The sequence below is a fragment of the Perognathus longimembris genome, chromosome 23 (genome assembly GCF_023159225.1).
Source record: "Perognathus longimembris pacificus isolate PPM17 chromosome 23, ASM2315922v1, whole genome shotgun sequence".
NCBI lineage: Eukaryota > Metazoa > Chordata > Mammalia > Rodentia > Heteromyidae > Perognathus > Perognathus longimembris.
In genome coordinates, this window is record NC_063183.1 from 19,352,202 (window position 1) to 19,378,885 (window position 26,684).

At 40.3% G+C, this 26,684-nt stretch overlaps 1 protein-coding gene across 4 annotated transcripts in view; it reads left to right on the top strand.

Annotated features, from left to right (window-relative positions):
- The window catches only part of Csnk1g1 (casein kinase 1 gamma 1), a 138,237-nt gene that overhangs the window by 97,604 nt on the left and 13,949 nt on the right, over window positions 1–26,684 (top strand). Inside the window, exons 5-12 of one of the 4 annotated variants that reach the window (XR_007208837.1) lie at window positions 1,378–1,529; window positions 2,606–2,840; window positions 8,945–9,030; window positions 12,564–12,648; window positions 12,904–13,052; window positions 13,864–13,971; window positions 21,460–21,570; window positions 26,165–26,634. Coding sequence is in view for 2 of the 4 variants with exons in the window: in XM_048332843.1 (XP_048188800.1) it covers window positions 1,378–1,529; window positions 2,606–2,840; window positions 8,945–9,030; window positions 12,564–12,648; window positions 12,904–13,052; window positions 13,864–13,971; window positions 21,460–21,570; window positions 26,165–26,271 (1,033 nt within the window). In the remaining 2 variants the exon portion in view is untranslated. The remainder of the gene's footprint in view (window positions 1–1,377; window positions 1,530–2,605; window positions 2,841–8,944; window positions 9,031–12,563; window positions 12,649–12,903; window positions 13,053–13,863; window positions 13,972–21,459; window positions 21,571–26,164; window positions 26,635–26,684) is intronic. The other 3 variants (XM_048332843.1, XR_007208838.1, XM_048332844.1) reach the window with 3 other exon arrangements.

The following is a 26,684-nucleotide window of genomic DNA, read 5'->3' on the forward strand; positions in this document are numbered from 1 at the left end:
CTTAATACATACTGAAAAAAATACAAGAAACTAAAACAGGCTTTGTTGAGGGTAGTAGATATTTGCTGAGATACCTACATGGGGATGAATATGTTCTAAGATAGTTTGCTTGCATGTATGGAAATAGAGCAGTTAACTGTGTTGAAATTTTTTAAGAAAGGGGGAAGGAGATAAAAGAGAACAGGGTAAGATTGATTGGACCATATTAGTGGTCTTATAACCATTTTCTGTTCTCATGGTTCCATTTAACACATTTATTGAATGTCTCATATTTGCAACACTATTATTGTGAAGCTAGTAGCTTCACTGCTTACTTAGCCACTCAAGAGGCTCAACTCTGAGATTGAGATTCGAAGCCAACCTGGGAAGAAAAGTCCCCATGAGACTTTTATCTCCCATTAACCACTCAAAAACTGGAAGTGGAGCTGAGGCTGAAATGCTTGAGTGATAGAAGATATGGGACAGTGCCCAGGCCCTGGATTCAAACCCCAGTATTGGTACAAAAATAAGGAAATTGATTCACAAGTTGCAGTTTAGGTGAGAAAAATCTAATTTGACTTCTTTTTTGTTGTTGATTGTGGGGCTTGAACTCAGGGCCTGTCCTTGAACCTCTTTGTGCTGTGAACTACAATTCTCAGATCTTAGCCTCCTGAACAGCTAGGATTACAGACGTGAGCTTTGAGTTTGACTTCTTATAACCACGAATTTCAAATCTGGAGTAAGCCCAGATTTATTGTTGTTTATGTTTTCTTTCCCCCTTTTCCTTGTATAATTACTTATCAGCAACTAAATGCTAAGTGTCTATTGACTTTTCCAGTTGATAGAAAACAGAACACCATATAGGTTCCCTGTGAGAAGGGAACCAGTTGTGCTGGCCTAGAGCCAGGCTGCACCCTTTTTGACCTTGCTCCTTCCATCTGAATTCTCTGGAGTAGCAGTTATAGACAACTCGATATAGCTAATGAAATCAGCTAATGCAGCAAGGGCTGTAGCCTGGCCTTTGAGCTCATCGAGCCATCCTTTGAACCTTTTATGATATTGCACTTTCAGGCATCCTTTGAGAAAAAATACTTTGCACCTTAATCCAATAATGGATCAGGGACCATTCTCTTTTATATAGTAGTGGAAATGACTTTGGCACTCCAGTATTAAATAACTGCTTATTTGAACATATTGTGAAATGACTTAGTCCTTTCCACCCATTAATAGTTCCCACTGACACTATTATGCTCACTCTAACTTTTCTAGTAGCGACTATGAAAGGAGTCTGAAATCTCTCCAGTTATACTTAATTAATGTCATAGTCATTAGTAATGCAATTATCTCATACTTTGGTTTTTTGTGTTTCCTCCTCTATCCCATTTCCTCTCTTTTCAGGTGAAGGTCTCCCACAGGTATACTACTTTGGGCCATGTGGGAAATACAATGCCATGGTGCTAGAGCTCCTTGGCCCTAGCTTGGAGGACTTGTTTGACCTCTGTGACCGAACATTTACTTTGAAGACAGTGTTAATGATTGCTATTCAATTGGTAAGTTGGCGTTGGCTATTACAGAAGCTAGGCAGCTCCCTTAATCCCAGGACCTGTAGGCCTTTTGGTGTCAATTTGTTAGTTGTAATGAATACCTAGTGAATTAGTACAGGGCAGATGAAATTTTAAGAAGGTGGCTGAGGCAAATAATAATAATAATAATAACTTAATGGATCCTACAGTCTGTAGTTTACTCAGTTTTAAGAGTTTGTTCATTGAAGCAATATCCTGCTTAACTCAATTGGAAACAGTTTATAGTAGGGAAAAGAGGATGGAATTGGATACATTCAAGTAAATTCTTCAACATTTTATTTATAGCTCTCAAACATATAGGTTTTATATGGTGTCTTCTTAAGGTTGCAAATTAGAAAATATTGACAATATAACACAGTGCACTAACACCCATTCAAAGTTGGGTGACTAAGTATTTGCCTTAGTTCTCTAGCATATTACATACCCTGGCTGGCCAGGGGCAGTTGCAGCAGTTCCTTTGAGAAGTTTGTTAGGCTCTCAAAGGAAGGTCTCAAATGTATCTTTGTTTAAAGTGGTGATTGTCTCACCCATTACTCAGAAAACATTTGGAACTACTAGAAAATTTACTTTTGAATTTACAGTCCAAATGCTTAAGATTCTCCCTTTATTCTAAGTAGATCAGCTTAATGAAATTGGAAATAATGCTGTGATTACTATTTTGGGTTGTATTTACTATAATATCAAAATTGTAGTCTTGCTTCTGCTGTTGACTGACTGATATCAGGCCAGTATTAACTTCTCTGGCCCTTTCTTTTTCTTTTCCTTTCCCTTCCTTCTTTCCTTCCTTTCTTTTTGCCAGTTCTGGGGCTTGAATTCAGTTAGCACTCTACCACTTGAACCACAGTGCCACTGAGCCACAGTTCCACTTCCAGCTTCTTCCGTTTATGTTATATGAAGAAATTGAACCCTGGGCTTCTTAGAACTTTTACAACAATGACAGCTGGGTTAGGTTAGTCTTGTGCAGGAAGGAAGGGAAAGGGGAAAGGAAGTAAATTTTTTTGAATATACTTAAAGTATTTCTATCATATTTTTTTCTCTTTTAGCTTTCTCGAATGGAATATGTACACTCAAAGAATCTCATTTACCGAGATGTTAAGCCAGAGAACTTCCTGATCGGCCGACAAGGCAATAAGAAAGAACATGTTATACACATTATAGACTTTGGACTGGCCAAGGAATACATTGATCCTGAAACCAAAAAACACATACCTTATAGGGAGCACAAAAGTTTAACTGGAACTGCAAGATATATGTCTATCAACACACATCTTGGCAAAGGTGTGTTTATTTTTATCTCCACGAACAGGGCAGGTCATTTGAACAACTTTCTGTTCCAATAACACTTTTATCCCCATTGTGCATTACAACTTGTAGTCTTTGTTGCTTTGAAAGGTAAGTGAATTTTATTTTTGTTTTTTGCCTTGTGCATGCTCAACAAGCACTCCACCACTGAACTACACTCCTACTCAAAGGTAAGTGATTTTTATATTTGAGAAATTAAAATGGTAGCTAATGATTTTACCATTTGTCCTATTGATTACTTAGGGAGTCTTAATTCTTCACATATGGCTCCAGGTGCTTTGTTTCTCATCAGTGTGAGAGTGTGGATTATTGTAACCAGATAATAGTATTTGAGTGAGTTTAACTTTGAGTCAAGTATTTATATATGCATGGCCCTCATGTATGACAGTTCTGAGAAGGCACCAGGCTGGTATTTACTTTGGAAAACAGGGCTTCACTAAAACATTACATGCGTAATTCTTCAAAACTCCTGTCTTACTCAATGAAAGTGTATTTGTTTTACCATGGTATTTGTATTTTATTGGAGATAAATAATCTACACAAAAATTACTAGAAGATCTAATCAAGGCAGAAGGTCTTCTTTGTTAGAGGATCTTTTTTAAGGAAAGACTATTTGTGAGAGAAGCCTAATGAGCAGTAGGGAAGCCAAGTAGGCAGAGCCCTGGACCCCTTTCTAGTTCTAAAGAAAAAACAAAAAAACTTTCTTTTTTATTTGTTTTATATATTCAATTTTCATGGAAGATTCTATTTGAAGAAAAGCCTCCTAGGTAATTGAACAAGTATATTTAAAAATTGATACTAAGCCAGGCACTGGTGACTCACTCCTGTAATCCCAGCTACTTGGGAGGTTGAAATCTGAGGATCCTGGTTTGAAGCCAATTTGGGCAGGAAAGTCTGTAAGATTCTTATCTCCAGTTAACCCCCAGGAAATTGGAAGTGGCATTGTGGCTCAATTTGGGAGAGCACTACTAGCCTTGAGCAAAAGAGCTTGGGACAGCACACAGACCCTGAGCTTAAGCCCCATGATTGACCCTTCCACCCACCCACCCCAAAATACTATGTGAAAAGACAATATTAGCAGTTTCTATACTCCTTGCAGAGCTAGTTATATAAGATTTATAAATGCAAAACAGTTACACAGTAGTAAGTATTTTAAAGGCCACTATAGTATCTACTAAGTTGCCTCATCAAGTAAATTTTGCAAGTATTTAGTTCAGGATTCTAATGATGGTGAAAAAAACAAGACATTACAAATAGTATGGTAAAAACAGTTGAAATCATGAATACTGTCAGAATGTTTTTAGTAGCCATATGGAAATCCTCTTTATTAAATGTGATACTTTAGATTAGAAGTTCATCCTCAGTTTCAAACAAATTGGTTAATCTCCCTGAAACTTGCCTATGAAATGAGGATAATGCCTCAGAAGGTGTTTTAAGAGTTGAATATGGATAGCAAATGTAAAACTACCATGCCTATGCTAATCCATTTTCTGTTGCTGTAACAGAAAACTTAGACCTGGGTAATTAATTTTTTTTTAAAAAGGTTTGTTGAGCTCATAGCTCTGAAAGCAGGGAAGTTTGAAATCCAGTGACTTCTTTTGGCAAGGGCCTCACGTTGCATTGTAACAAGACAATGGCATCAGTGACATGGCAAAAGCACAGGCAAGAGTGGTGAGTGAGCCTAGTAGGGTAGCTCATTTGTCACCCCATCTACACAGGAGGAGTAAGTAGAATAGCAGTTCCCACCAGCCCCAGCAGAGTGCCAAAGTGTAAGACCCTATTTGAAAAGTAACAAAAATGGAAAGGACTGGAGGCATGGCTAAAATGGTAGAGCACCTGATTAATAAGCATAAGGCTCTGTCTCTTAGAACTGCCCTGTCTCAAAAAAAAAAAAAAAGTGATGTGAGAGGAAAAGAGAGAGAAGGGGAAAAGTCACTTTATAAAGTACCTGCTCATAAGGAGACAGATTGTGTCTTACGGTAAAGTCATGGTAGTTTATACGTCTAATCCCTGCTTCCTGGGCTTCTATCCTGGTTTTATTACTATTGTCAGGAAGGTCAAGCACAGACCTGGACTGTTATCTGGTTAGTTTGTATAAGATATATTGCAGTGATTAAAAGAAAGAAATACATATCCTACCTGGTAATAGTTGTGATTTTGGTCCTGTAAAGGTCCTCACTCAGCTTTGGTTATCTCATCTATAAAATAGATATGATAATAGTTTTTTTTAACATATGTTCTGTATAATGAATAATGTGCATAAACATAAGGTTTGTGGAATAATGTATATCAAGTGTTTAGCCTAGTGCCTGATAATAGTAAGACTACTGCATATGGTAATTATCCTTATCATTAATTAATTATTCAAAAAGGTATGTCCTAAGCCATTTCTTCTGGGCTGTCATTCCTGCTAGCTAAAACTTTGAGTTAATCCCTAGACTTGAACTTCTTCATGTCCAGAGTTTTTCAGGTCTGATTCAGCCCACCACTGTGCTTTGTTTTCTGCACAATGCTGAGGCTAAGTGTTGCTGCCCTTTAAATTCTGCCTCAGGTATCAAACCCAAGAGGTCTTCACAGAAACTCTAATGCTGTTGGTTTTTAAATGTGTTGCATCTTCCTTTATGTTGTAACAAGAGGGAAAAAACATGTAGAGATATATTGTCAAGTGACTTGGAGAGAACTGCTCTTTTATAATGGAGGACAGGGAAAAAACTTCCCACTCTCACATTCCCAAATCTTCTCCACTGGTTAAGCCCTGATTGAGACAGCCTAATTTGTTTATGTTGTAGTTAAAATTAGGGTAAGAAACAATGGGTTACAATCGTGTCATCTTTAAACAAAATATATTTAACCTAAAATTGTATTAAGCTTAAAATTAAAGATAAACCAAGCACATCTTTCTGATGATAAAGCATGCAAGTAAGCCTTTATGTTGTTGAAGAACCTTTTTTCTTTGAAAATGAAAATGACTTCCCTGAACAAGTGAGGGCATGTGGGAATAACGAATAAGAAAAAGGTGTAGAGAGCCTGTAATCCTAGCTATAGCAGAAGGCTGAGATCTGAGGATCATGGTTTAAAGCCAGTGTGGGCTGGAAACTCCATTGAGGCTCTTATCTCCAATTAACCATCAAAAACCAAAAGTGAAGCTGTAACTTCAGTGGTAGAGGGCTAGCCTTGAGCAAAGTAGCTCAAGGATAGTGCCCTCAGGCCTTGAATTCAAGCCCCAGGACTGGCACCCAAAAGAACCAAAGTGTAAAAAGTATGTTCCTATTTTCACTCCATAGTGGTTTGTCATCAATTATTTTAGAATTTAGACCTTAAAAGTGATTGTTCAAATTGACTGTTTTAGATGAGGAAATTGAGGCCTAAAATGACTTGGCCATACTTAATTTCACTGAGTTAAATTAATGGAAAGGATGAGCCAGAACCTGACCTGATTTAGGAACTATTGTTTTTCATGTTATCCTATATTCCACAGCTGTTTATTTATGGTTCTCAGGATTTTAAGGTTGCTGTATTATTACATTAAATTTGAATTTTTAAAACTTCATTTTATAATTGACTTTGCTATGAAATTTTCCCCTTGTGGAGCATTGTTAATTCTGAAGATGAGGATAGTTCGCCCTCTAGTGCCCAACTAAAATTCAGCCATTTGTGTAGAGAATATTTTATTATCCAGGGACCTCTTGTTACAGGAAGTGGATATAAAAATGGAGAGATGATGAAGTGTGATCAGTGTGAGAAATTGCTGCAGTTTCTCTGTTGCTTTGTAGGAAGTATTAGTACACCCTGTTTTTCTATCCTGTTTATGTTCTGTTAGAACATAATAGGTTTTGTTTTCAATTATACATACTACACACACACACACACACACACACACACACACACACACACACACACACACACACTTTTTGGTCAATCGTGGGGCTTGAGCTTGAGGCCTGGGCACTGTCCCTGAGCTCTTTATGCTCAAGGCTGGTGCTCTACACAGCACCACTTCTGGGGTTTTTGTTGTGTTTTGGGGGGTGGGGGTGGTAATTGGAGATAAGAGTCTCACAAACTTTCCTGCCTAAGGCTGGCTTTGAACTGCAATCTACAGATCTGAGCCTTCTGAGTAGCTAGTATTACAGGCACAAGCCACCAGTGCCTGGCTTTTCAATTACATATATTTTATTGCAAATTTCATGTAAACGATGTAGACCAGTTTCAGATGTTTAGTTTTTGGTGTGTATGTGTGTACACTTGTGTGTGTATGTATATACGTATATACTAAGGCTTGAACAGGGCTTGGGCACTCTCTCAAGACTAGAGCTCTACTGCTTGAGCTACAGCTCCACTTCCAGTTTTTTGGTGTTTAATTGGAAATAAGAGTCTCATGGAATGGCCTAGACTGGCTTCAAACAACAATCTTCAGATCTCAGCCTCCATTCTAATAGAATTACAGGCATTAGGTAGCTACCAATGCATGGTGCTGGTACATGTTTATTTCATTGTTTTAAAGATAATTTCAATTGGGACAGCCATTTTAGTTTCATTTGGGGTTGATGTTTTGTTTTGCTTTTATCTTCTGTTAGGGTGCCTGCTTTCCTTTCCCTTCCCTTTTTTTGTGTTGGAGATTGCATCCAGGGTCTTGTGCAGACTAAGCAGGCCAACTACTCTGGCCCTCTTTCCATTAGTAACCATTTTTCTGAAATCTTCCTTTCACACTGCTATTTAGAAAGTTTTCTTTCTTCATCTAACCTGTGGAGTCTATTCATTTTTTCCTATACAGATTTCCTATATTTTCATGAAGCAATGAAACATGTTGTGCTTTTTTATTTTGAGTTTAGTTTGGTAGCTTTTCTTCCTATATGACAGTCTTAGATTTTGCTTTTTGCAAAGCTGGAGGAACCCCACATCAAGATGAAGGTAGTGCCTGGCCAGGGTAATTAATGGTGCATGCTTGTAAACCTAGCACTTGGGAAGAAGAAGCAGAAGATTGGAGGCCAGTCTGGGCTATATATCAAGACCCTATCACAGGGGAAAAAAAATTACAGATGCTGGGAATGTGGCTTAGTGGTAGAGTGCTTGCCTAGCATGCATGAAGCCCTGGGTTCAATTCCTCAGTACCACATACACAGAAAAAGCCAGAAGTAGCGCTGTGGCTCAAGTAGTAGAGTGCTGGCCTTGAGTAAAAGAAGATAAGGGACAGTGCCCAGGCCCTGAGTTCAAGCCCCAGGATTGGCAAAAACATAAGAATAAAAATACAATTGGAGGTGCCCTCTTACATTTTGCTCTTAAAATTTCTTTTGTTAAAACTCTAAACATGATTTTGAAAAATGAATACATAAAACATCTTCCATGAACCATACTTAATTAGCAAATCAGAAATAAAAACATATACTATATTCACTCTGACATCCAAAGAATGTTTAAGGTATTTAGCAGAAGTTTTTTAAAAAAATATTCTGCCATCATCCTTACTCAGCTTGTTTTAGTTAATTTCCAAGAATTCCCAAGTTCTGTTCTATGTGTCTGCAGCACAAATGGAATATGAACTAAGAATGCACTGATGTTTTCTTGTATGAAACTGAATTTTAGCATATAAACTTGTATGGTCGATAAATATTGGCTGAACATGTCCACCGGACATTTCTGTGGCTTGTGTCCTTTCCTAGCCAGAATGGACTATTTAATAGCCTCAGCTGCTTAATCTTCTGTTCCCTTTCCCTGGTGGTAACCAGAGAGAGGGTAATTGTAGCCTATGGACTGGAAATAGCATTTCATTTTTGTTATCTCACTTTCCAGGCAGGTGATAACATCGAGTGAGGAATGGTTTACTCACTGTTTAGCGACTGGAGCTTGGCTTTAATTTAGGCTTATTTCCTTTTACTTGCTATTTATCTGCCAGCAACAGACAAAAAGAAGCCTGCACTTGTTTTTGGTTTTGATCTAAAGTACCACTCCTGATTTAGATATTCAGAGAATTAGTCAGCAGAGCCTTTCCAGAGCAGAAGGGTTTCTGAAAGGATTACTTAGTTTTGAACCTCTTTCTGCTTTAATAACTGCAAACATAATGTGTGATCTGTCTTCCCTTTTAGAGCAAAGCCGGCGTGATGATTTGGAAGCCCTAGGCCATATGTTCATGTATTTCCTCCGAGGCAGCCTACCCTGGCAAGGACTCAAGGTATCCTTGAAAGTGCTCATTTGTTAACGCGGGGGCTGTTGACTTGGTGTCTCTAAGAAACACAAAGGGGGAGATTGTCTGCAGAGACGAGAAACAGAGATTGGTTACATTAGCCCATCATGGAAATGTCCACCTGGGTTTTGGGAGCTTTGTGCTGTTCCCATTTGTCTTCTTCACATTCTTAATCCTTTCCTCTTTGGTTTGAGTTTTTCAAAATTTTTCCTCTTATTGTCTCAAAGCCTTGGCAGTGCTGCCTTCTCTGCATTGCTCTCCCTCCTCCACTACCATTAGGTAGCAGGAGGAGTGTTCCCAGAATGTCAGGGAATTTCTGGAACAAATTGATGACAGCAGCTGCTACACATTTTACCAGAAAAGCCAGCAGGGTATGCTCCTAAGGGGAAATGGAAACTATTTGTTCATCCTGTGTAAGCTGTGCACCCACCTGACTAAAATGAAAGTCCAGATTTAACATTGTTGTTCAAATGCATTATTAAATAAATACCATGTTAGAAACTAGCCATTGCTTGCAAGATCTGTTAGATTGATATCAAAACAATATAATCATAAGCATTATAATTGCTGTGTCTCTGGCTATTGACTGGGAAATGGTGAGCTTCTAACCCACCTTAAGTCTTTTAAATAGGTAAACGTGAGATACTTTAATTGTACATTTTTTTCAATTTATTAGTGTAGAAAGAATCTAGCTTGGGGAACTCCTACACCCCCTCCCTCCAGAAGGGCAGAATGATTCATTCTTTTTGCTGTGCTTTCTAGGATATTGTCCTAGAAAGTAAGGTTTCTTTATCTTCACCCTCCACCCTTCTTTTCTCTTTGAGTGATAGGGATCAAATCCAGTGTCTGACACATGCTAGGCAAATGTTCTACCACTGAGCTACAACCTCAGCTCCTCACTCTGTTCAAGAAGATTTTTTTTTTCCTTGCCTTTAAGTTTCTCTCTTTATATCTCATTCCAGAGTCTTCTAGTCATTCATAAGCATCTTCTCATCGATAGTGACAGAATGGTTTTTTCATTTCTTTTTTTTTTTTTTTTTGCCAGTCCTGGGGCTTGAACTCAGGGCCTGAGCATTGTCCCTGGCTTCTTATTGCTCAAGGCTATAGCACTCTGCCACCTGAGCCACAGCGCCACTTCTGGCCATTTTCTATATATGTGGTGCTGGGGAATTGAACCCTTGGCTTCATGTATACGAGGCATGTACTCTTGCCACTAGGCCATATTCCCAGCCCTGGTTTTTTCATTTCTTTATTGTTAAAATGATGTACAGAGGGGTTACAGTTTCATACATAAGGCAGTGAGTACATTTCTTATCCAACTTGTTACCTCCTCCCTCATTTCCCCCCGCCTTCCCATTTCCCTCCCCTCCCACGAGTTGTACAGTTGGTTTACACATATAGTTTTGTAAGTATTGCTGTTGTATTGGTTTCTCTTTTTATCCCTTGCCTCTCCATTTTGGTATTCCCTTTCCCTTTTCTAGTTCCAGTACACATATATAATATCCAGAGTACAAAAAATCAGTTACAGTGATATCAGGGGTAAAACCACGGGAAGGAAAGACAAAAGAAAAAGGGCATAATTTCACATGGTATATTGAAAATAACAATGATAAACCATTTGTTTCCATATCTTGGAGTTCATTTTGTTTAGCATGGACACAGCTATTGAGCTTTTGTAATCCTCTGTTAGGACTATCCTAGACATGTACTAATTATTCTCAGTGAGGGAAACCATAGAGTCTTTGTTTCTTTGGGTCTGGCTCACTTCACTTAGTATGATTTTTTTTTCCAAGTCCTTCCATTTCCTTACAAATGGGGCAATGTCATTCTTTCTGATAAAGGCATAGAATTCCATTGTGTACATGTACCACATTTTCTTGATCTACTCATCTACTGAGGGGCATCTGGGCTGGTTCCATATTTTAGCAATCACAAATTGTGCTGTGATGAACATTGTTGTGTTGGTGGCTTTAATGTGCTCTTGCTTGTAATCTTTGAGGTAAATGCCCAAAAGTGGCACTGCTGGGTCATAGGGGATGTCTATGTTTAGCCTTTTGAGGAAACTCCATGCCGCTTTCCAGAGTGGCTGAGTCAGTTTACATTCCTACCAACCGTGTAGTAGGGTGTCCTTTTGGCCACATGCCCTCCAGCATCTGTTGTTATTACTTTTCTTGATAATGGACATTCTTACTGGGAACACTGGAATCTCAGTGTTGTTTTGCATTTCTTTTATGGCCAGTGATGTTGAACACTTCTTCATGTGTCTCTTGGCCATTCTTGTTTCCTCTTCGGAGAAGTCTCTTTTTAGGTCTTTAGCCCATTTGTTGGGGGGCAGTTGGTTCTTTGAGGATTTGTTTTGGAGGAATTTAATTTTTAAAATGACCTCCCTTCCTCCTTCTTTTCTTCCCCTCCCTTTCTTTCTCTTTTCCTTCAGATCAAACCCAGGGTCTCACGCTTGCACCACCTGAGCTATATCCTGAGCCCAGCAGCTTTAAGTATTTGCTCATCACATAGCCAAAACAAAGGCATTATTGTACAGTATTACTAATTGCTTGAAATTCTCTCATGGTTCATGAATTATTTTGATGGCAGTGATAGATTTTTAAATCTCTCCAACTTTCTTTAGATTAACTTGTTGCTTAATTCTGGATGATGCAGACTAGATAAAGCCTTATGAATATCCCTCAAGAGACCATTGTTGGTCCAAGGACCAAATGCTCTGTGTATAATCCTAAGTATACTGTATATTTCAGCTCTTCAAGGTCCTGACACTCCACACTTGCCATTAGCCACACCTATACCACAAATAACTCTTTTCTTGTGAATTGCTCTAATAAAACTGAAGGGTCTTTTTTTCTTTTTGCCAGTCCTGGGGCTTGGACTCAGGTCCTGAGCACTGTCCCTGGCTTCTTTTTGCTCAAGGCTAGCACGCTGCCACTTGAGCCACAGCGCCACTTCTAGCTTTTTCTGTTTATGTGGTGCTGAGGAATCAAACTCAAGGCTTCATGCATGCTAGGCAATCACTCTACTGCTAAGCCACATTCCCAGCCCTGAAGGGTCTTTTTTTTTCATTTCTGGTCTTTTTTTCCTATTCAACTTTTCAGTATGCATATAGTGAAATTGTATTTGTTTTGCTCACATGTATTAGACAGTGCTTTTTAGAGCAGGATGGCTGAATCACTACTTGATCTCCTAGAGCCATGAGAGTTTACTAAGCTTCTTCAACTTCCAAAATATTGTAACATATTTCTGTTTTCTTGTTCCAGCTAAACATCTCATACTTAATGGCATTTATCGCTAGACAAATTTGCAAGTAACTTTCTAGAACCCAGCAAATGTTTGCACATATATGTGTATGTGTCTCTGTATGTGCTTATTTGTTAGTGTTAGAAAAAAAAAAACTGAGGTTGACTAACTCACATCTTGCCAGTTTGAACAAAACAACCATTGTGTCTGAGAACATTGAACCACCCAGACCTAGCACCTCTTTCTGAGTAACTTCCTTTCTTTACTTTCCACAGGCTGATACATTAAAAGAGAGATATCAAAAAATTGGTGACACCAAAAGGAATACTCCCATTGAAGCACTCTGTGAGAACTTCCCAGGTAGGATGCTGAAAGGATACTCCAGTGTGATTGAAGCTTCGAAGTAGACCAAGTCCATTGCTGTTGTAGAATGCTTTCCACATAATTTACATTTCCTTTTATTCTTAATCAGACCAAGGTAACTTACTACTTTTATTTGGTCCATAAAGAAGTTACTAATTTCAAGCAATCTGCAAATATCCCTCTGAGCCATACCTTAGCTCCATGGGAAGTTTAGCTAATGAGCATAACCTTTACAAAACTCTTTCCTAACAGAGGAGATGGCAACCTACCTTCGATATGTCAGGCGATTAGACTTCTTTGAAAAACCTGATTATGAGTATTTACGGACCCTCTTCACAGACCTTTTTGAAAGGAAAGGCTACACCTTTGACTATGCCTACGATTGGGTTGGGAGACCTATTGTAAGTGTCTTCTTTTTACCATGTAATTCCTTTTTCAGACCAGCACTGCCTCTGCTTCTCTTTCTGCTTAAGTATTTAGGGAGGTAAATTGCTTTGATTGTAGACTTTACATGTGTCAGTCTTTTCACATTGTTGCCGTAAGTTGCTCTCATAAGATTTTGAATTAGGAGTTAGGCTTTTTTTTTTTTTTTTTTTTTTGTCAAACTGGGGTTTGAGGGACCTTATACTTGCCTGGCAGGCACTCTGCCACTTTAGCCACATTCCTAGCCTCTTTAGTTCCTCCCTGCCGAATAGGTCTTATATTTGTCGTCTCAAACTTCAAACTACATTCCTCCCAGTCTTCACCTCCTGTGTGGCTAGGATTACAGGCATGAACCACCACACTCAGTGGAATTGTAAGGAAACCAGGGCTAAATGTGTTAGCCAATGCTAGCCTCAAACTTATAATCTGCCTCATCCTCCCAAGTGCTAGGATTACAGGCTTGAGCCATGATACTTAGCTTAAGCCAATTTAGTTTAGTTTGGTTTGGGATTTTTTTTTTGGAAGGGGGAGGGAGGATTGTCAGTTTTGTTAGAACATTTCACAAGTTGGTGCTGTGAAGATATTTGGCTTCTTTCTCTAGGAGTGGAACCCAGCACCCTAGGATACTTGGATTCATACTTCTTCCCAGGCCCCACAGAACCTCTATGCTAGCATATATTGAAACAGCTGAAAAATATTACTAATGTCTTGTGAGATGTAGAATGATACTGTCTCTTACAGAGACATTGGGTTAGACTTGTTTTTCCTATTTGATTCTTATTTTTTCAGCCTACTCCAGTAGGGTCAGTTCATGTAGATTCTGGTGCATCCGCAGTAACTCGAGAAAGCCACACACACAGGGATCGGCCATCACAACAGCAGCCTCTTCGAAATCAGGTATGTGTTGGTCCTTCATCATTTCAGCCAAGCCCATTCTTCATAGTTAATATTAAAACCTAAGTTCTCCATTTTCTCACTATTGTTGTCTACTGTGGAATTACAGGAAAAGGATTGCCATTTCTCACAGGTTTAATGTGAAATCCTAGCAACCTTCGAGGCATATGTAGTTGGATTGAGATGTGGCCAAGGTGCCTCTTAGGAGGCATGTAATGTAAAGAATCTGGACCTGGCAGAGGGTGCTGACTGAAAGAGGGACTGGCTGTGAGTCAAGATAGGAGACAGTCTGTTACTGGCTCATTATACCAGTTAGTCCACTTCAGTTTCATCTGCAATTCAGTTTGAAGCTTATGCCAATTCTGGTCTGTTCTCACTAATTAAAAGAAAAAAAAAGGGGGGGGGGTAATTTGAATTTCCAGCTGACCTGGGTGTAAACTGGAATCTTCACATTACTTGTTGCCAGTCTGTACCCAGACAAATTCTAGAGGTGTCAGGGATCAAGACAGACCTGCAATGAAAAGACTGTGCTATCTCTCCTTCAGTGCTAGTTTTTTGGAACACTAGTGATCTAGAACATTTGTAGAAATGGATGAAGGGTGTAGCTCAGTGTTGGAGCACTTGCTTGCCTATCATGCTTGAGGTGGCCTGAATGTAATTCTCAGCACTGCAAAAGAGAAAAATAAGGGGAGAAAAGGCTAATTGACTGTGAAGTAATATGACAAAGGATTTTTAACTGTGTGTGTGTCTATGTATGTCTGTGTATCTATATCTGTACCTGTGTTCAGTACTGGGACTTGTACTCAGGGCCTTGCACTCGCATTTGGCTTGTTTTGCTCACAGCTCTGCCACTTGTTCTTTAGTTCTGGATTTTTAAATATATAGAATTTAAATTGATAGGCAAAAACCTAGAAGCCCCAGTAAACAAATGAAGAAAATAATAGATTATATATGTTACCACACAACAAATTAGCTTGCCGCCCTTCCTCTTGACCTCATTTTTTTCATATGAACAGACATTTTTTACAAGAAAATATTTAAAAATATATCATCTCATAGATGCACAGGTACAAGTATATAGGTTAAGAATAGTAGGGGCTGGGGATATGGCCTAGTGGCAAGAGCGCTTGCCTCGTATACTTGAAGCCCTGGGCTCGATTCCCCAGCACCACATATACAGAAAATGGCCAGCAGTGGCGCTATGACTCAAGTGGCAGAGTGCTAGCCTTGAGCAAAAAGAAGCCAGGGACAGTGCTCAGGCCCTGAGTCCAAGGCCCAGGAGTGGGGAAAAAAAAAAAAAAAGAATAGTAAATAGAAATGCACACATTCACTTGACACCATTGACTCATTTCTGTAATTCTAGCTATTCTGGAGGCTAATACCCATCAAGGACATGAGACTCTAAAACTTTCAACAAACAAAAACGCCAGACTTGGGGCTGGGGATATGGCCTAGTGGCAAGAGTGCCTGCCTCGGATACACGAGGCCCTAGGTTCGATTCCCCAGCACCACATATACAGAAAACCGCCAGAAGCGGTGCTGTGGCTCAAGCGGCAGAGTGCTAGCCTTGAGCGAGAAGAAGCCAGGGACAGTGCTCAGGCCCTGAGTTCAAGGCCCAGGACTGGCAAAAAAAAAAAAAAACGCCAGACTAAAGCCAGGTGCCGGTGGCTCACTCCTTATAATCCTAACTACTCAGAGGCTGAAATATGAGGATCGTGGTTCAAAGCCAGCCCAGGCAGGAAAGTCTGTAAGACTCTTATCTCCAGTTAACTACCAGAAAACTAAGAGTGGAGCTGTGGCTCCAAGTAGTAGAGCACTAGCCTTGAGTGAAAAGGCTCAGAGACAGTGCTCAGGCCCTGAGTTCAAGCCCCATTACTGACCCCCCCCCCAAAAAAAAAAAAAAGTGCTGGACTAGAGGCATGGCATAAGTGCTAGAATGCCAGTTGTGAACAAAAAGCCCCTGAGTTTAAGTCCTGGTCCCAGCACCAAAAGAGAAGGGGGAAAACAAGAAAAAAGCCGGGAAGCCGGGTACTGGTGGCTTCTACCTGTGATCCTAGCTACTCAGGAAGCTGAGATCTGAGGATTGCAGTTTGAAGCAGGCCTGGTCAAGAAAACCCATGTTACTCTTACCTCCAATTAACCACCAAAAACCAGAAGTGGAGCTGAGGGTCAAAAACACTAGACTTGATTGAACAAAGGCAGTTCAGGGACAAGGACAGTATCTAGGCCCTGTGTTCAAACCTGGGATTGGCACAAAAAGAGAAGAAAAAAACAAAGCTGGATGTTAGAAATCCATTTACCAGGAATGCAAAGTCCTGCTGGGAAAGATCTCGAGCCAAGCGTCCTCTTTAATGCACCAAGCCACACATTTTGCCAAAGGTACATAGTGAAACATCTGGTGAAAACATCCTGTAGATAACATGATAAGAGTCCTTGTCTTCAAAGAGCTGGCACGTGGGTACACTAGGTAGCCAGATAAGTATAACACAAAACAATAGAAAAAGCGTTCCAAATATTGTCACTTGGGAATGGAACATGGAGACACTTCACCTCGTCAGAGCATGACAGACTATTTCATGACAGAAGTTGCATGAAATACTCTAAGAAGAATTAATTGGTAGCCAAGGCATTCCAACCAAAAAGAATACATAAACAGCAGCAAATGCATCTAGGTTGATTTTGCTAAAATAGTTGACATGAATAAAGGAAATCTAGGCTTGGAAAATGGTTAGGACTGTTTGATGAAGCTCCTAGAATGCTGTGGTAGACATTTGATTCTTAATTTCAGAAGGAATATAAGGTCTAAAGATTTTTAAGTAGGTCTTTTATGTGCAGAAAGTGGTAGAAGCCAGGCAATGGTCTTGGAGATGAAAAAGACTTCAGGGGGATTGGAGGAGTGGCTCAGGTCATAGAGCACCATCCAGTGAGCAAGTGTCAGATACCTAGTCCAACTTCCAGTCGCAGACCAAAAAAAAAAAATTCCAATCCACATGTGTATTAAGATTGAAGGATGGGCTGGGGATATAGCCTAGTGGCAAGAGTGCCTGCCTCGGATACACGAGGCCCTAGGTTCGATTCCCCAGCACCACATATACAGAAAACTGCCAGAAGCGGCGCTGTGGCTCAAGTGGCAGAGTGCTAGCCTTGAGCGGGAAGAAGCCAGGGACAGTGCTCAGGCCCTGAGTCCAAGGCCCAGGACTGGGGAAAAAAAAAAAAAAAAAAGATTGAAGGAGAGCCAGGCTCCACTAGGAAAAGTCCTTGAGACTCAATCTCCAACTAACCATCAAAAAGCTGCAAATGGAACTCTGGTTTTTGTTTCTGTAGAGCACTAGCTTGACCAAGAAGAACCAAAAGTGCAAGGCTCTTTGAGTTTAAGCCTCAATACTGGCACAAAAGAACAAAAAAGGTTTAAAAATGGTTTGCTGGGGGCTGGGAGTATGGCCTAGTGGCAAGAGTGCTTGCCTAGTATACATGAAGCCCTGGGTTCGATTCCCCAGCACCACATACATAGAAAATGGCCAGAAGTGGCGCTGTGGCTCAAGTGGCAGAGTGCTAGCCTTGAGCAAAAAGAAGCCAGGGACAGTGCTCAGGCCCTGAGTCTAAGGCCCAGGACTGGCAAAAAAAAAAAAAAAAAAAAAAAAATGGTTTGCTGTTGTTGGATTCTGCTGGCTCATGCTAGTAATCCCAGCTACTTGGGAGGCTGAGTTATTAGTGAGGACCACATTTCAAGACCAGTGTGGGCAAAAGTAGTTCATGAAACCCTTTTTTTTTTTTTTTTTTTTTTTTTTTTGGCCAGTCCTGGGCCTTGTACTCAGGGCCTGAGCACTGTCCCTGGCTTCTTCCCGCTCAAGGCTAGCACTCCGCCACCTGAGCCACAGCGCCGCTTCTGGCCATTTTTTGTATATGTGGTGCTGGGGAATCGAACCTAGGGCCTCGTGTATCCGAGGCAGGCACTCTTGCCACTAGGCTATATCCCCAGCCCATGAAACCCTTTCTTAACCAATAGCTGAATGCAGTGGTGCATGCCTGTCATCCTAGCTTTGTGAAAGTATAAATAGACATATTGCCATCCAAACATGCATCTCAGCAGAAGTGAGATCCTGTCTAAAGAGTAACCAGCCCCAGCTGCACACAGTGGCTCAATCCTATAATCCTAACTAAATGAAAAGTTAGTTTTGAAACCAGCCCAGCACAGAAATTCCCGAGACTTCATCTCAGTCAGTGACTGGATGTAGTAGCACATGCCTGCTCTCCTAAGCCCCTGGGGAAGCATGTGGCTGGGAATATTGGTACACACCTATCATTCCAGCAACAAAGGGAAGCACAAGATAGGATTGTGGTCCAGACCAGCTAGTGTATACAACAAGACCCTATTCCCAAAATAACCCCAAAAGAAACTGAAACAGCAGCTCAAGTAGTAGACTGCCTGCTTGGCAAGCTTGAGACCCTGGGTTCAAATCAAGTATGAATACATGCATGGTATCCTGGGCAGTAGCGTACCTGCCTAGCAAGTGTCATGCCTTGAATTCAAGCCCCAGTACCAAAAGAAAAAAGAGAAAGGATTTTCTATTTTCGTTCAAATAAAAGTCTCAATTCTGCCAACCAGAAAGTTTCTATAAACAAGCTTTGTGAATCAGACAGTAGCATTATAAAGTTAAACTAATTTCAGTAAGATTGGAAATACTGTTTATAATTATTAATAATTGATCTATCTCTCTGCCTTGTGGGGAGCTGGTACTGTGAGGTTTGAACTTAGGGCCACATGTCCCCTCAGTTTGATTGTTCATGGCTTGAGCTCTTCCACTTGAACCAGTCTCCAGTACAGCTTTTTGCTAACTAATTGGTGTCTCAAAAACTTTTCTGCCTTTTTTCTTCTGAAACCACAGTCGACCCAGGTCTATCTCTAGCCAGGTAGCGTAGCTAGTGAGTCCCTGGTTCCTGGCTGAAGGGCATATGGAGGTTAGGGGTATAGTCAGTAGTAGAGCACCTGCTTAGCTTGCACAAGGTGCTTGTTTATCCCCTGCAACGTGTGTTGCGCACACACACACTCCTACCCCAAATCTGGGAATTAAACCCAGGGCCTGTGCAAGCTAGACAAACACTCTATCACTAAACTATATCCCCAGACTTTTTCAGTTTTATCTGCCTGAAAAACCAATGTATCAACAGTACTGATGAGAGCAGCAATTGACCTGTTTGTGTCATAGACCTCTTAAATAGCTTGGAAATAAATGTCTGGATGTTTTGTTGGTTCAAGACTGGGATTCAAACTTGGTATCTAACACTTTTGCTCATTGGCTGGCACTCTACCACCAGGTTTGCATCCTTTGTCTTGGTGGTTTTTAGCATTTAATTTTTTTTTGACAACTGACAGAATCATATAATTCCAGAGCTTAAAATTCTTTTAAAATATTACAAAAAATACAAAGTCTCAAATGGAACTGAAAGGACTATCACTCATAGATAATAGTTTTCTTAGTAATATCTATAGATTTTACTTCTAATATTAAAAGAGCAGATTTAGTCTCAGTTCTCTAGTCATCTGAATAAATGAGATTGTGTTCTGTGGACATATACATTATAGCAATAAATTAATAAAATAGTGTGAATAGGATATACACTGCCACTTTATTTTAGAAAATGAAGCATCTGAATGAATGTCTATAAAAAAAATATTGGTGGAAGGAAACCAGCATAGTAGCACACATCTATAATCCCAGCTAATGAGGAGGCTGAGATAGGAGGAATTCAAGTTAGCAGTCAGCCTGAGAAATTTAGTAAGACTTAATTTGGGCGGCAAGGTGGGGGGAGATTGCAGAGGGGACACTGGAGTAGTTTGTACTCTAGTGTGATTAACAGTACAAAACCAGACCTCTCTTTTGTAAAATTACATAGCAAGCAAGTTAATACAGCTGCTTTCTTATAGAATCTGCTCATTCCCTGAGCAATACAAGAGAATACATGGGCAGGATCCTTTACAGTGCTGTCACCTAGGTGATTTCAATTGCATTAATGAGTGAGTTGCACGTGGTTTATGGGAAATACTTTTGAGGTGACTTAAAGGTGAGCTTTAAACAACTCTTGTCAGGGAAGTCCTGGAGGCAGAGAGTGAATATAGAGCTTCAGACCACTACATCCTCTCTTCCTTCTCTTTTTTTAAATAGAACACAGAATTAATGGTTATGAAAATGTCTTTAAGATTCATAGGCTTCTTACTGGTTTTCATGCAGAGCAGCAATCTCCATCCCATCCCCTGCTGCTATTTCTAATACTAGCAGCAATTAAAATCTGATTTACTAATCCCTCACTGCTGCCTCTCCAACTACTCATTTTTCATTTTTGTAGAGCCTTAGGACTGTAACAGCTGAGCATCATGATGCTAACACCTCCTCAGCCAGGGGAAGAGGCACCTAATACAGATTCTTCAGAACCAAAGTCACATATGAGCAAGATCAGAATAGTATGAGATCTAAAAAACAGGTAAAGAAGGAATGAAGAGAGCCTGAATGGCAGCAAAGGTGGACGCAATGTCCTTTTGCTGAGAAAAGATTTGCCTGTTCCTTTCTGGAAGATAAGAATTCATAGTGGTCATGTCAATTAGGAAACTCTTTTTCATTCCAAATTAGAGGTTATGAACTAGAAGGGGAAAAAAAGCCTTATTTTTATTCCTCATCTCTCCTTATTCTTAACAGATGAACCTGCTTTTGAAAAGATAATTTGTTCGTTCTTTTCGCTACAAAAGCATATTCTAGCCACTGCTGATTTCATGTCTGTAGAAAGTCTCCTGGAGGTTAATCTTGACAGTAGTAGGCTCCCTAGTCAAGGAAAAGATATTATTTTATGCTAAATGCAGGAATTTTCTCCACTGATTGCTATCTAGGTAGATAGATTTTTGGTCAGTGAAATGACTGTTTCTTTAAGAATCTTTTTTCCCCCCAGTCCTGGGGCTAGAACCCAAGGCTTAGACACTGTCCCTGAGCATCTTTTGCTCAAGGCTAGCACTCTACTACTTGAGCCACAGCGCTACTTCTGGCTTCTTCTGTTATGTGGTACTGAGGAATCGAACCCAGGGCTTCATGCATGCTAGGCAAGCACTCTACCACTAAGCCACATTCCCAGCCCCATCTTTAAGAATCTTAAAATTCTGAATATGATCTGCTTAGTGACTCCTGGAATTTTACCAGTATGGAAGCTAAAAGATGATTCCAGCTTTTGGTTGGCTCTCCTTCCCCTTTTGTGTGTCTGGATGAGGATGGTGTGGTATAGAGTATTGGCTCATGAGGTTGAAGTGAAAGTGAATGTAGCCACACTAACTTTCTCAATGCTTCGCAGCAGTTGTTAGTTTAAGATCTAAAACACACACACACACACACACGCACACACACAAAAAAACCCTACAGAGGCACTAATGTACTTGATTTTTGTTATCGCTTGCTGTTGCTTCACCTTTCCTTCCATATCTTGCTCTCATGCTTCCTAATGCCTGAGCAGACTGCATCGTCAGAGCGCCGAGGAGAGTGGGAAATCCAGCCCAGCCGGCAGACCAATACCTCATACCTGACGTCTCACTTGGCTGCAGACCGCCATGGGGGATCAGTGCAGGTACTTACTGCCTTTATTTCTTCCTCCTGGCCTCCCCAGCCTGACTTGGTAGAATGCTGGCTTGCTTTGGAAACTTGGGTTCCTTTTGAATGGACATGTAACAGAGGGTGAGCTGCTTATAGTTAGCTATCTATACACTGATTTTTGCCTAGGTCAACTTGGGTAAGAGTCAATGAAATAGTTGCTTCTTGTTGATTTCTGAGACTGAGTTACACTTGCCCTACAACCTAGATCCACGTATGACAGACTACAAAACTAGCAGCGAGGTAGAATTGTGTTAGGTATCAAGCCTGTGAATCATAGAATCCTGAAGCATACCATATTTGGGGGATAGAGGTCTAGAGAACTGCATATGTAGCTCATTCCATCATGTGTGCTTCAGCACATGATAATCTGAGAGTATTTGTTGGTGTGAGTCACTTGTTTCTGAGTGGTATCCAAGAAGTTGGAATTTCCTTTTTTCTTCCTGGATTAAGTGTGGTCTTGGAAAATTATTTCTGATTTTGTTTGGACTGGTTTGAATTTTTCTTTGCTGTTTAGTATGAGGACCCTCTTGTAGCTCTTAACTTTTTTTTCCTGACTGTTTTAAAGTCTTGAGCAAAATATTTTCCTCCTACTGATAAGTGACACCACCAGTTGAGGAATACGGTGAACCCATCATGTGTAGAAACACAGCACAGCTTGATAGGCTTGATCTTCTGGGCTGGGCTGTCACAAACGAGTGGATTCTCTGAAAGATCTTGTCATTCGGAGAAACTGGAAAAAAGCCTCAATTAGGTTAAAATATGAAGAAGTCTCTGAAAAAGTAGAGAGATAGATTAAAAATAGGAGAAACTTAAGAAGATTTGACGACTATCAAGGAGATTTAATTCAAAGAAGTTCCAGAGAAAGAACCATTAGCAAAGTAATTTCCCAGAATCATGTTTTAGTCTCATGTCAAAGGTCATATACCCCAGTTCTGTTTTTAAATGTTTAAGAATACATGCACAGGGGAAGAAAAAGAAAAAAAAACAATTGTTAGTAGGGGTGAAATACATAGCCAATGGGCCAAATCCTGCCTTCAGCCTTCTTCTTCTTCTTCTTCTTTTTTTTTTTGGTCATCGGTCGTGGGCCATGAACTTAGGACATGAACTGCTCAAGGCTAGTGCTCTGCTACTTGAGCCACAGCACCACTTCTAGTTTTCTGGTGGTTAATTGGATATAAGCGTCTCATAGACTTTTCTATCTGGTCTGGCTTTGAACTATGATCCTCAGATCTCAGCCTCCTGAGTAGCTAAGATTACAGGCATGAGCCACTGCACTTGACAGGAAATCTGTTTATTGCAGGAGGAGAATACTATGCACTATAGTATTTGTTATGTAAAGATAAAGTCAGGATGGGTTGTAACTTTTGTGAATATGGACCATGATGCATGGTACATTAAACAATAAAAAAGATAGAAGTCGGGTTTCTTACTAAGCAGAGATACTAAATTTGATGACCGGTAGAAGTTTATCTCTCCCTTAAACAAATCCAGTTTTAATATTGTAGATATTTTCCACTAGCTATATGGTGTTATTTAAATTTTTTTATAATTTATGTTCTTAATAAGAACCATAGTTAGGGGCTGGGATGTAGCTCAGTGGCAAAGCGCTTGCCTAGCAAGTGCAATGTCCTGGGTTCGATCCCCAGTACCAAAAAGAAAACACACAAAAAATACAGTTAAAAAAAAAAAAAGGACCATAGTTAGTCTGATTTAAAACAGTGGTGGCTGTAAATTGCTGGTAGGTGGTACACTGTCTCCTCCAAAGGCTATCTATACTAAATATTTCTCCCATCTTCCTCTATGATTATTGAGGAAATTTTTGCAAATTAAGCTGCTAGTAAGGACACCAAAACTAGAGACAGATAAGAATAAACATTTGGGCTGGGAATATGGCCTAGTAGTAGAGTGCTTGCCACATATACATGAAGCCCTGGGTTCAATTCCTCAGCACCACATATATAGAAAAGGCCAGAGTGGTGCTGTGGCTCAAGTGGCAGAGTGCTAGCCTTGAGCAAAAAGAAGCCAGGGCCAGTGCTTAGGCCCTGACATCAAGCACCGGGTCTGGCAAAAAAAAAAGAATAAATATTTGTAGACTCAGGCACTGGTGGTTCACACCTATAATCCTAGCTACTCAGGAGGCAGAGATCTGAGAATCAAGTTTCAAAACCAGACCAACTAGACAAATCCAAGAAATTCTTTTTTTTTTTTTTTTTTTGGTTTTGTTTTCTGTTTTATTTTTTTTCCCCGTTGTGGGCCTTGAACTCAAGGCCTGGCACTGTTGCTGTGCTTTATTTTTATTTTTTTATTTATTTTTTGGCCATTCCTGGGTCTTGGACTCAAGGCACTGTCCCTGGCTTCCTTTTGCTCAAGGCTAGCACTCTGCCACTTGAGCCACAGTGCCACTCCTGGCCATTTTCTATATATGTGGTGCTGGGGAATTGAACCCAGGGCTTCATGTATACGAGGCAAGCGCTCTTGCCACTAGGCCATATCCCCAGCCCCCCAAGAAATTCTTATTTCCAGTTTACCAGCAAAAAGCCCCAAGTGGATAAGTGGCTTAAGTTGTGGAGAACCAGCTATGAGCAGAAAAAGCTGAAAGAACTCAAGGCCCTGAGTTCAAGCCCCAGTACTGGTGTGTACACACACATACACACACACACACACACACACACACTGTAGCAGGTGAATAACAATAAAATAAGCATTTCTTGAACTATTACCATATATCATGACATATAGCCCTGGATAGGCATTTTTGTGGATTGTTTGCACAGCAACTCCATTAGGTAAGCAGCATTGTTTCCCCATTTTACAGACTAGGGAACTCGGGCATAGAAAGATTGTGGACCTTGCCCAAGGACTCACAGCAAGTAAGTGATGGGACTGAGGTTCAGGCCCAAAACTGATTAATTTTAGAGCCCAATTTTTATTTGCTATATCTTGCCGCCTCCATTATTTGTTTATTTGTTTTGTTTTTGTTGCCAGTCCTGGGGCATGGACTCAGGGCCTGAGCACTGTCCCTGGCTTCTTTTTGCTCAAGGCTAGCACTGTACCTCTTGAGCCACAACACCACTTCTGGCTTTTTTCTATGTGTGTGGTGCTGAGGAATCGAACCCAGGGCTTCATGTATACGAGGCGAGCACTTTACCACTAGGCCATACTCCCAGCCCCGCCGCCTCCATTATTATATACCAAGTATTATACTCACTATTGTCCTATATATTTTTTAAATAATTCTTACTTTCAACTTGTAAGAACAATCTCAAATAGAAGTTACTTACCCATGGGCTTATGATATTCGAACCATTTATCCTATTTTGTGGTTCTCTCCCATGTTTCAGCCAAGATCTTTAACAGCAGAATGGTTTGTCCAGCGGGGTCCCTTTTCCCACTCCCCAGCACCCACATAAACAGGAATCATGTGCTGGAAATGAAACCAAGTGGCAGAAGCAGCTGCACAAGCAAGAGAAGCCTGATCGGGTCCACATTAACCAGATGACAGGAGTGAGAGCTTCCACTTACAGTCCGGGGACCATCAGTGAGGAGTGGGATGACAATGAACCTGAAATAAAAGTCGTTGAAATAAGACTGGCTTTCCAAGGGAAAGTGTTTCCTTACCATCTTCCCTCTCACCAGAGAGGACATGTCAGTCTTATTAAATAACTTCAAAACCAGTGGTCAAAAGCTATGAAGAAGTTTCTGAAGGAAAGTGTGATTGTTTATTATCTCTGATGCCCACTCTTGGTTTCCTTTTCAGAATATTTTTTAAAGTTCACAATTACTGAATCCATACAATTATAAATTGAAAGGAGTAGAGTTTATCCACTGTGTTCAAGAGAGTGAAATGAATTTAAGTCAGCTGTGACACCAAACGTGGTGGTTCATGCCTGTAACCCCAGGACATACGAGGCTGAAGGCCATCCTGGGTTACATAATCAGTTTGAGTCCAGCCTGGGCTATGTAGTGAGACCTTGACTCAAACAGAAAGGAAAATATCACAACTATGCAGTTATATTTTTAATTTTCAATTTAGTAAAGCACTATTGCATTTTTGTAATATGTTACATTTAGAACAAATTTCTATCCTGTAAGTCTACAGTGACTTAACTCTTGGTTAAGTCATTTCTTATTGCTTCCATCCATTAAAACAAAGTAATAGGATTTAAAAAACAAAAAACTGAGCTGTCATTTCTAAGACAGATGTCACCTATAGACAGATTAAACTTCAGGCAATTCCAGCCTACGAGCTACTCCAAAACCTCTGAGTGGCTATTACTACCTAATCATAAATGAATAAATAAATAACAAAAATTAAAAAAAGAAAAGAAAGTGACCTCTTCCATAAGATTTTGAGTGTTAAATTTATACACATGTAGCTAGTGTAGCAGAGTGCCTGACAGAAAGTAGGTACTCATTGTTGGGATCTTGCTCTAAATTAGGACAATAGGCCCCCTAGGCCAGGAAAACAAATATTCCAGAGACCAGATCCCCTTAGTGACCTCTGCCCTAGCCCTGGCAGGAACCTCATATTGCCTTGGTGCTTGTCACAGTCTGTCTTTCTGTTTCAGGTGGTTAGCTCAACCAATGGAGAGCTGAATGTGGATGACCCCACTGGAGCCCAGTCGAATGCACCAATCACAGCTCATGCTGAGGTGGAGGTAGTGGAGGAAGCTAAGTACGTCCATCTTTCAAGGGGCCTTTTGAGTTGTGGGTTGGAAAATGTTTTCTGTTTCTTTGTGCTTCTCATCTCAGACTAGATTCCTCATGCTTGTATCTACAGCTTTCTTCCTTTGACCACTTTATTTTTTTGCATGGTACCTTAAGGCTGCTGCCACCTTTAGCTCTGATTCTGGGAAGATAGTCACATTTTCCTAATCCACATGGGGCACAAGACCTAGTGAAATAAAATAATTAGATTAAAAGGACTGCAATGGATAGTAAACATAAGCTTCCTGGGGCGCTGGAGGGGTTTTTGCTTCCTATTGGATACAGAGAAAAAACTTAGACCATGGCCTTGCTGACTGCCATTAAATGTCTGGTTGATAGCTGACAACTCTGGAAGGGTTTCATGGCTGTTTCCCTCTCAAA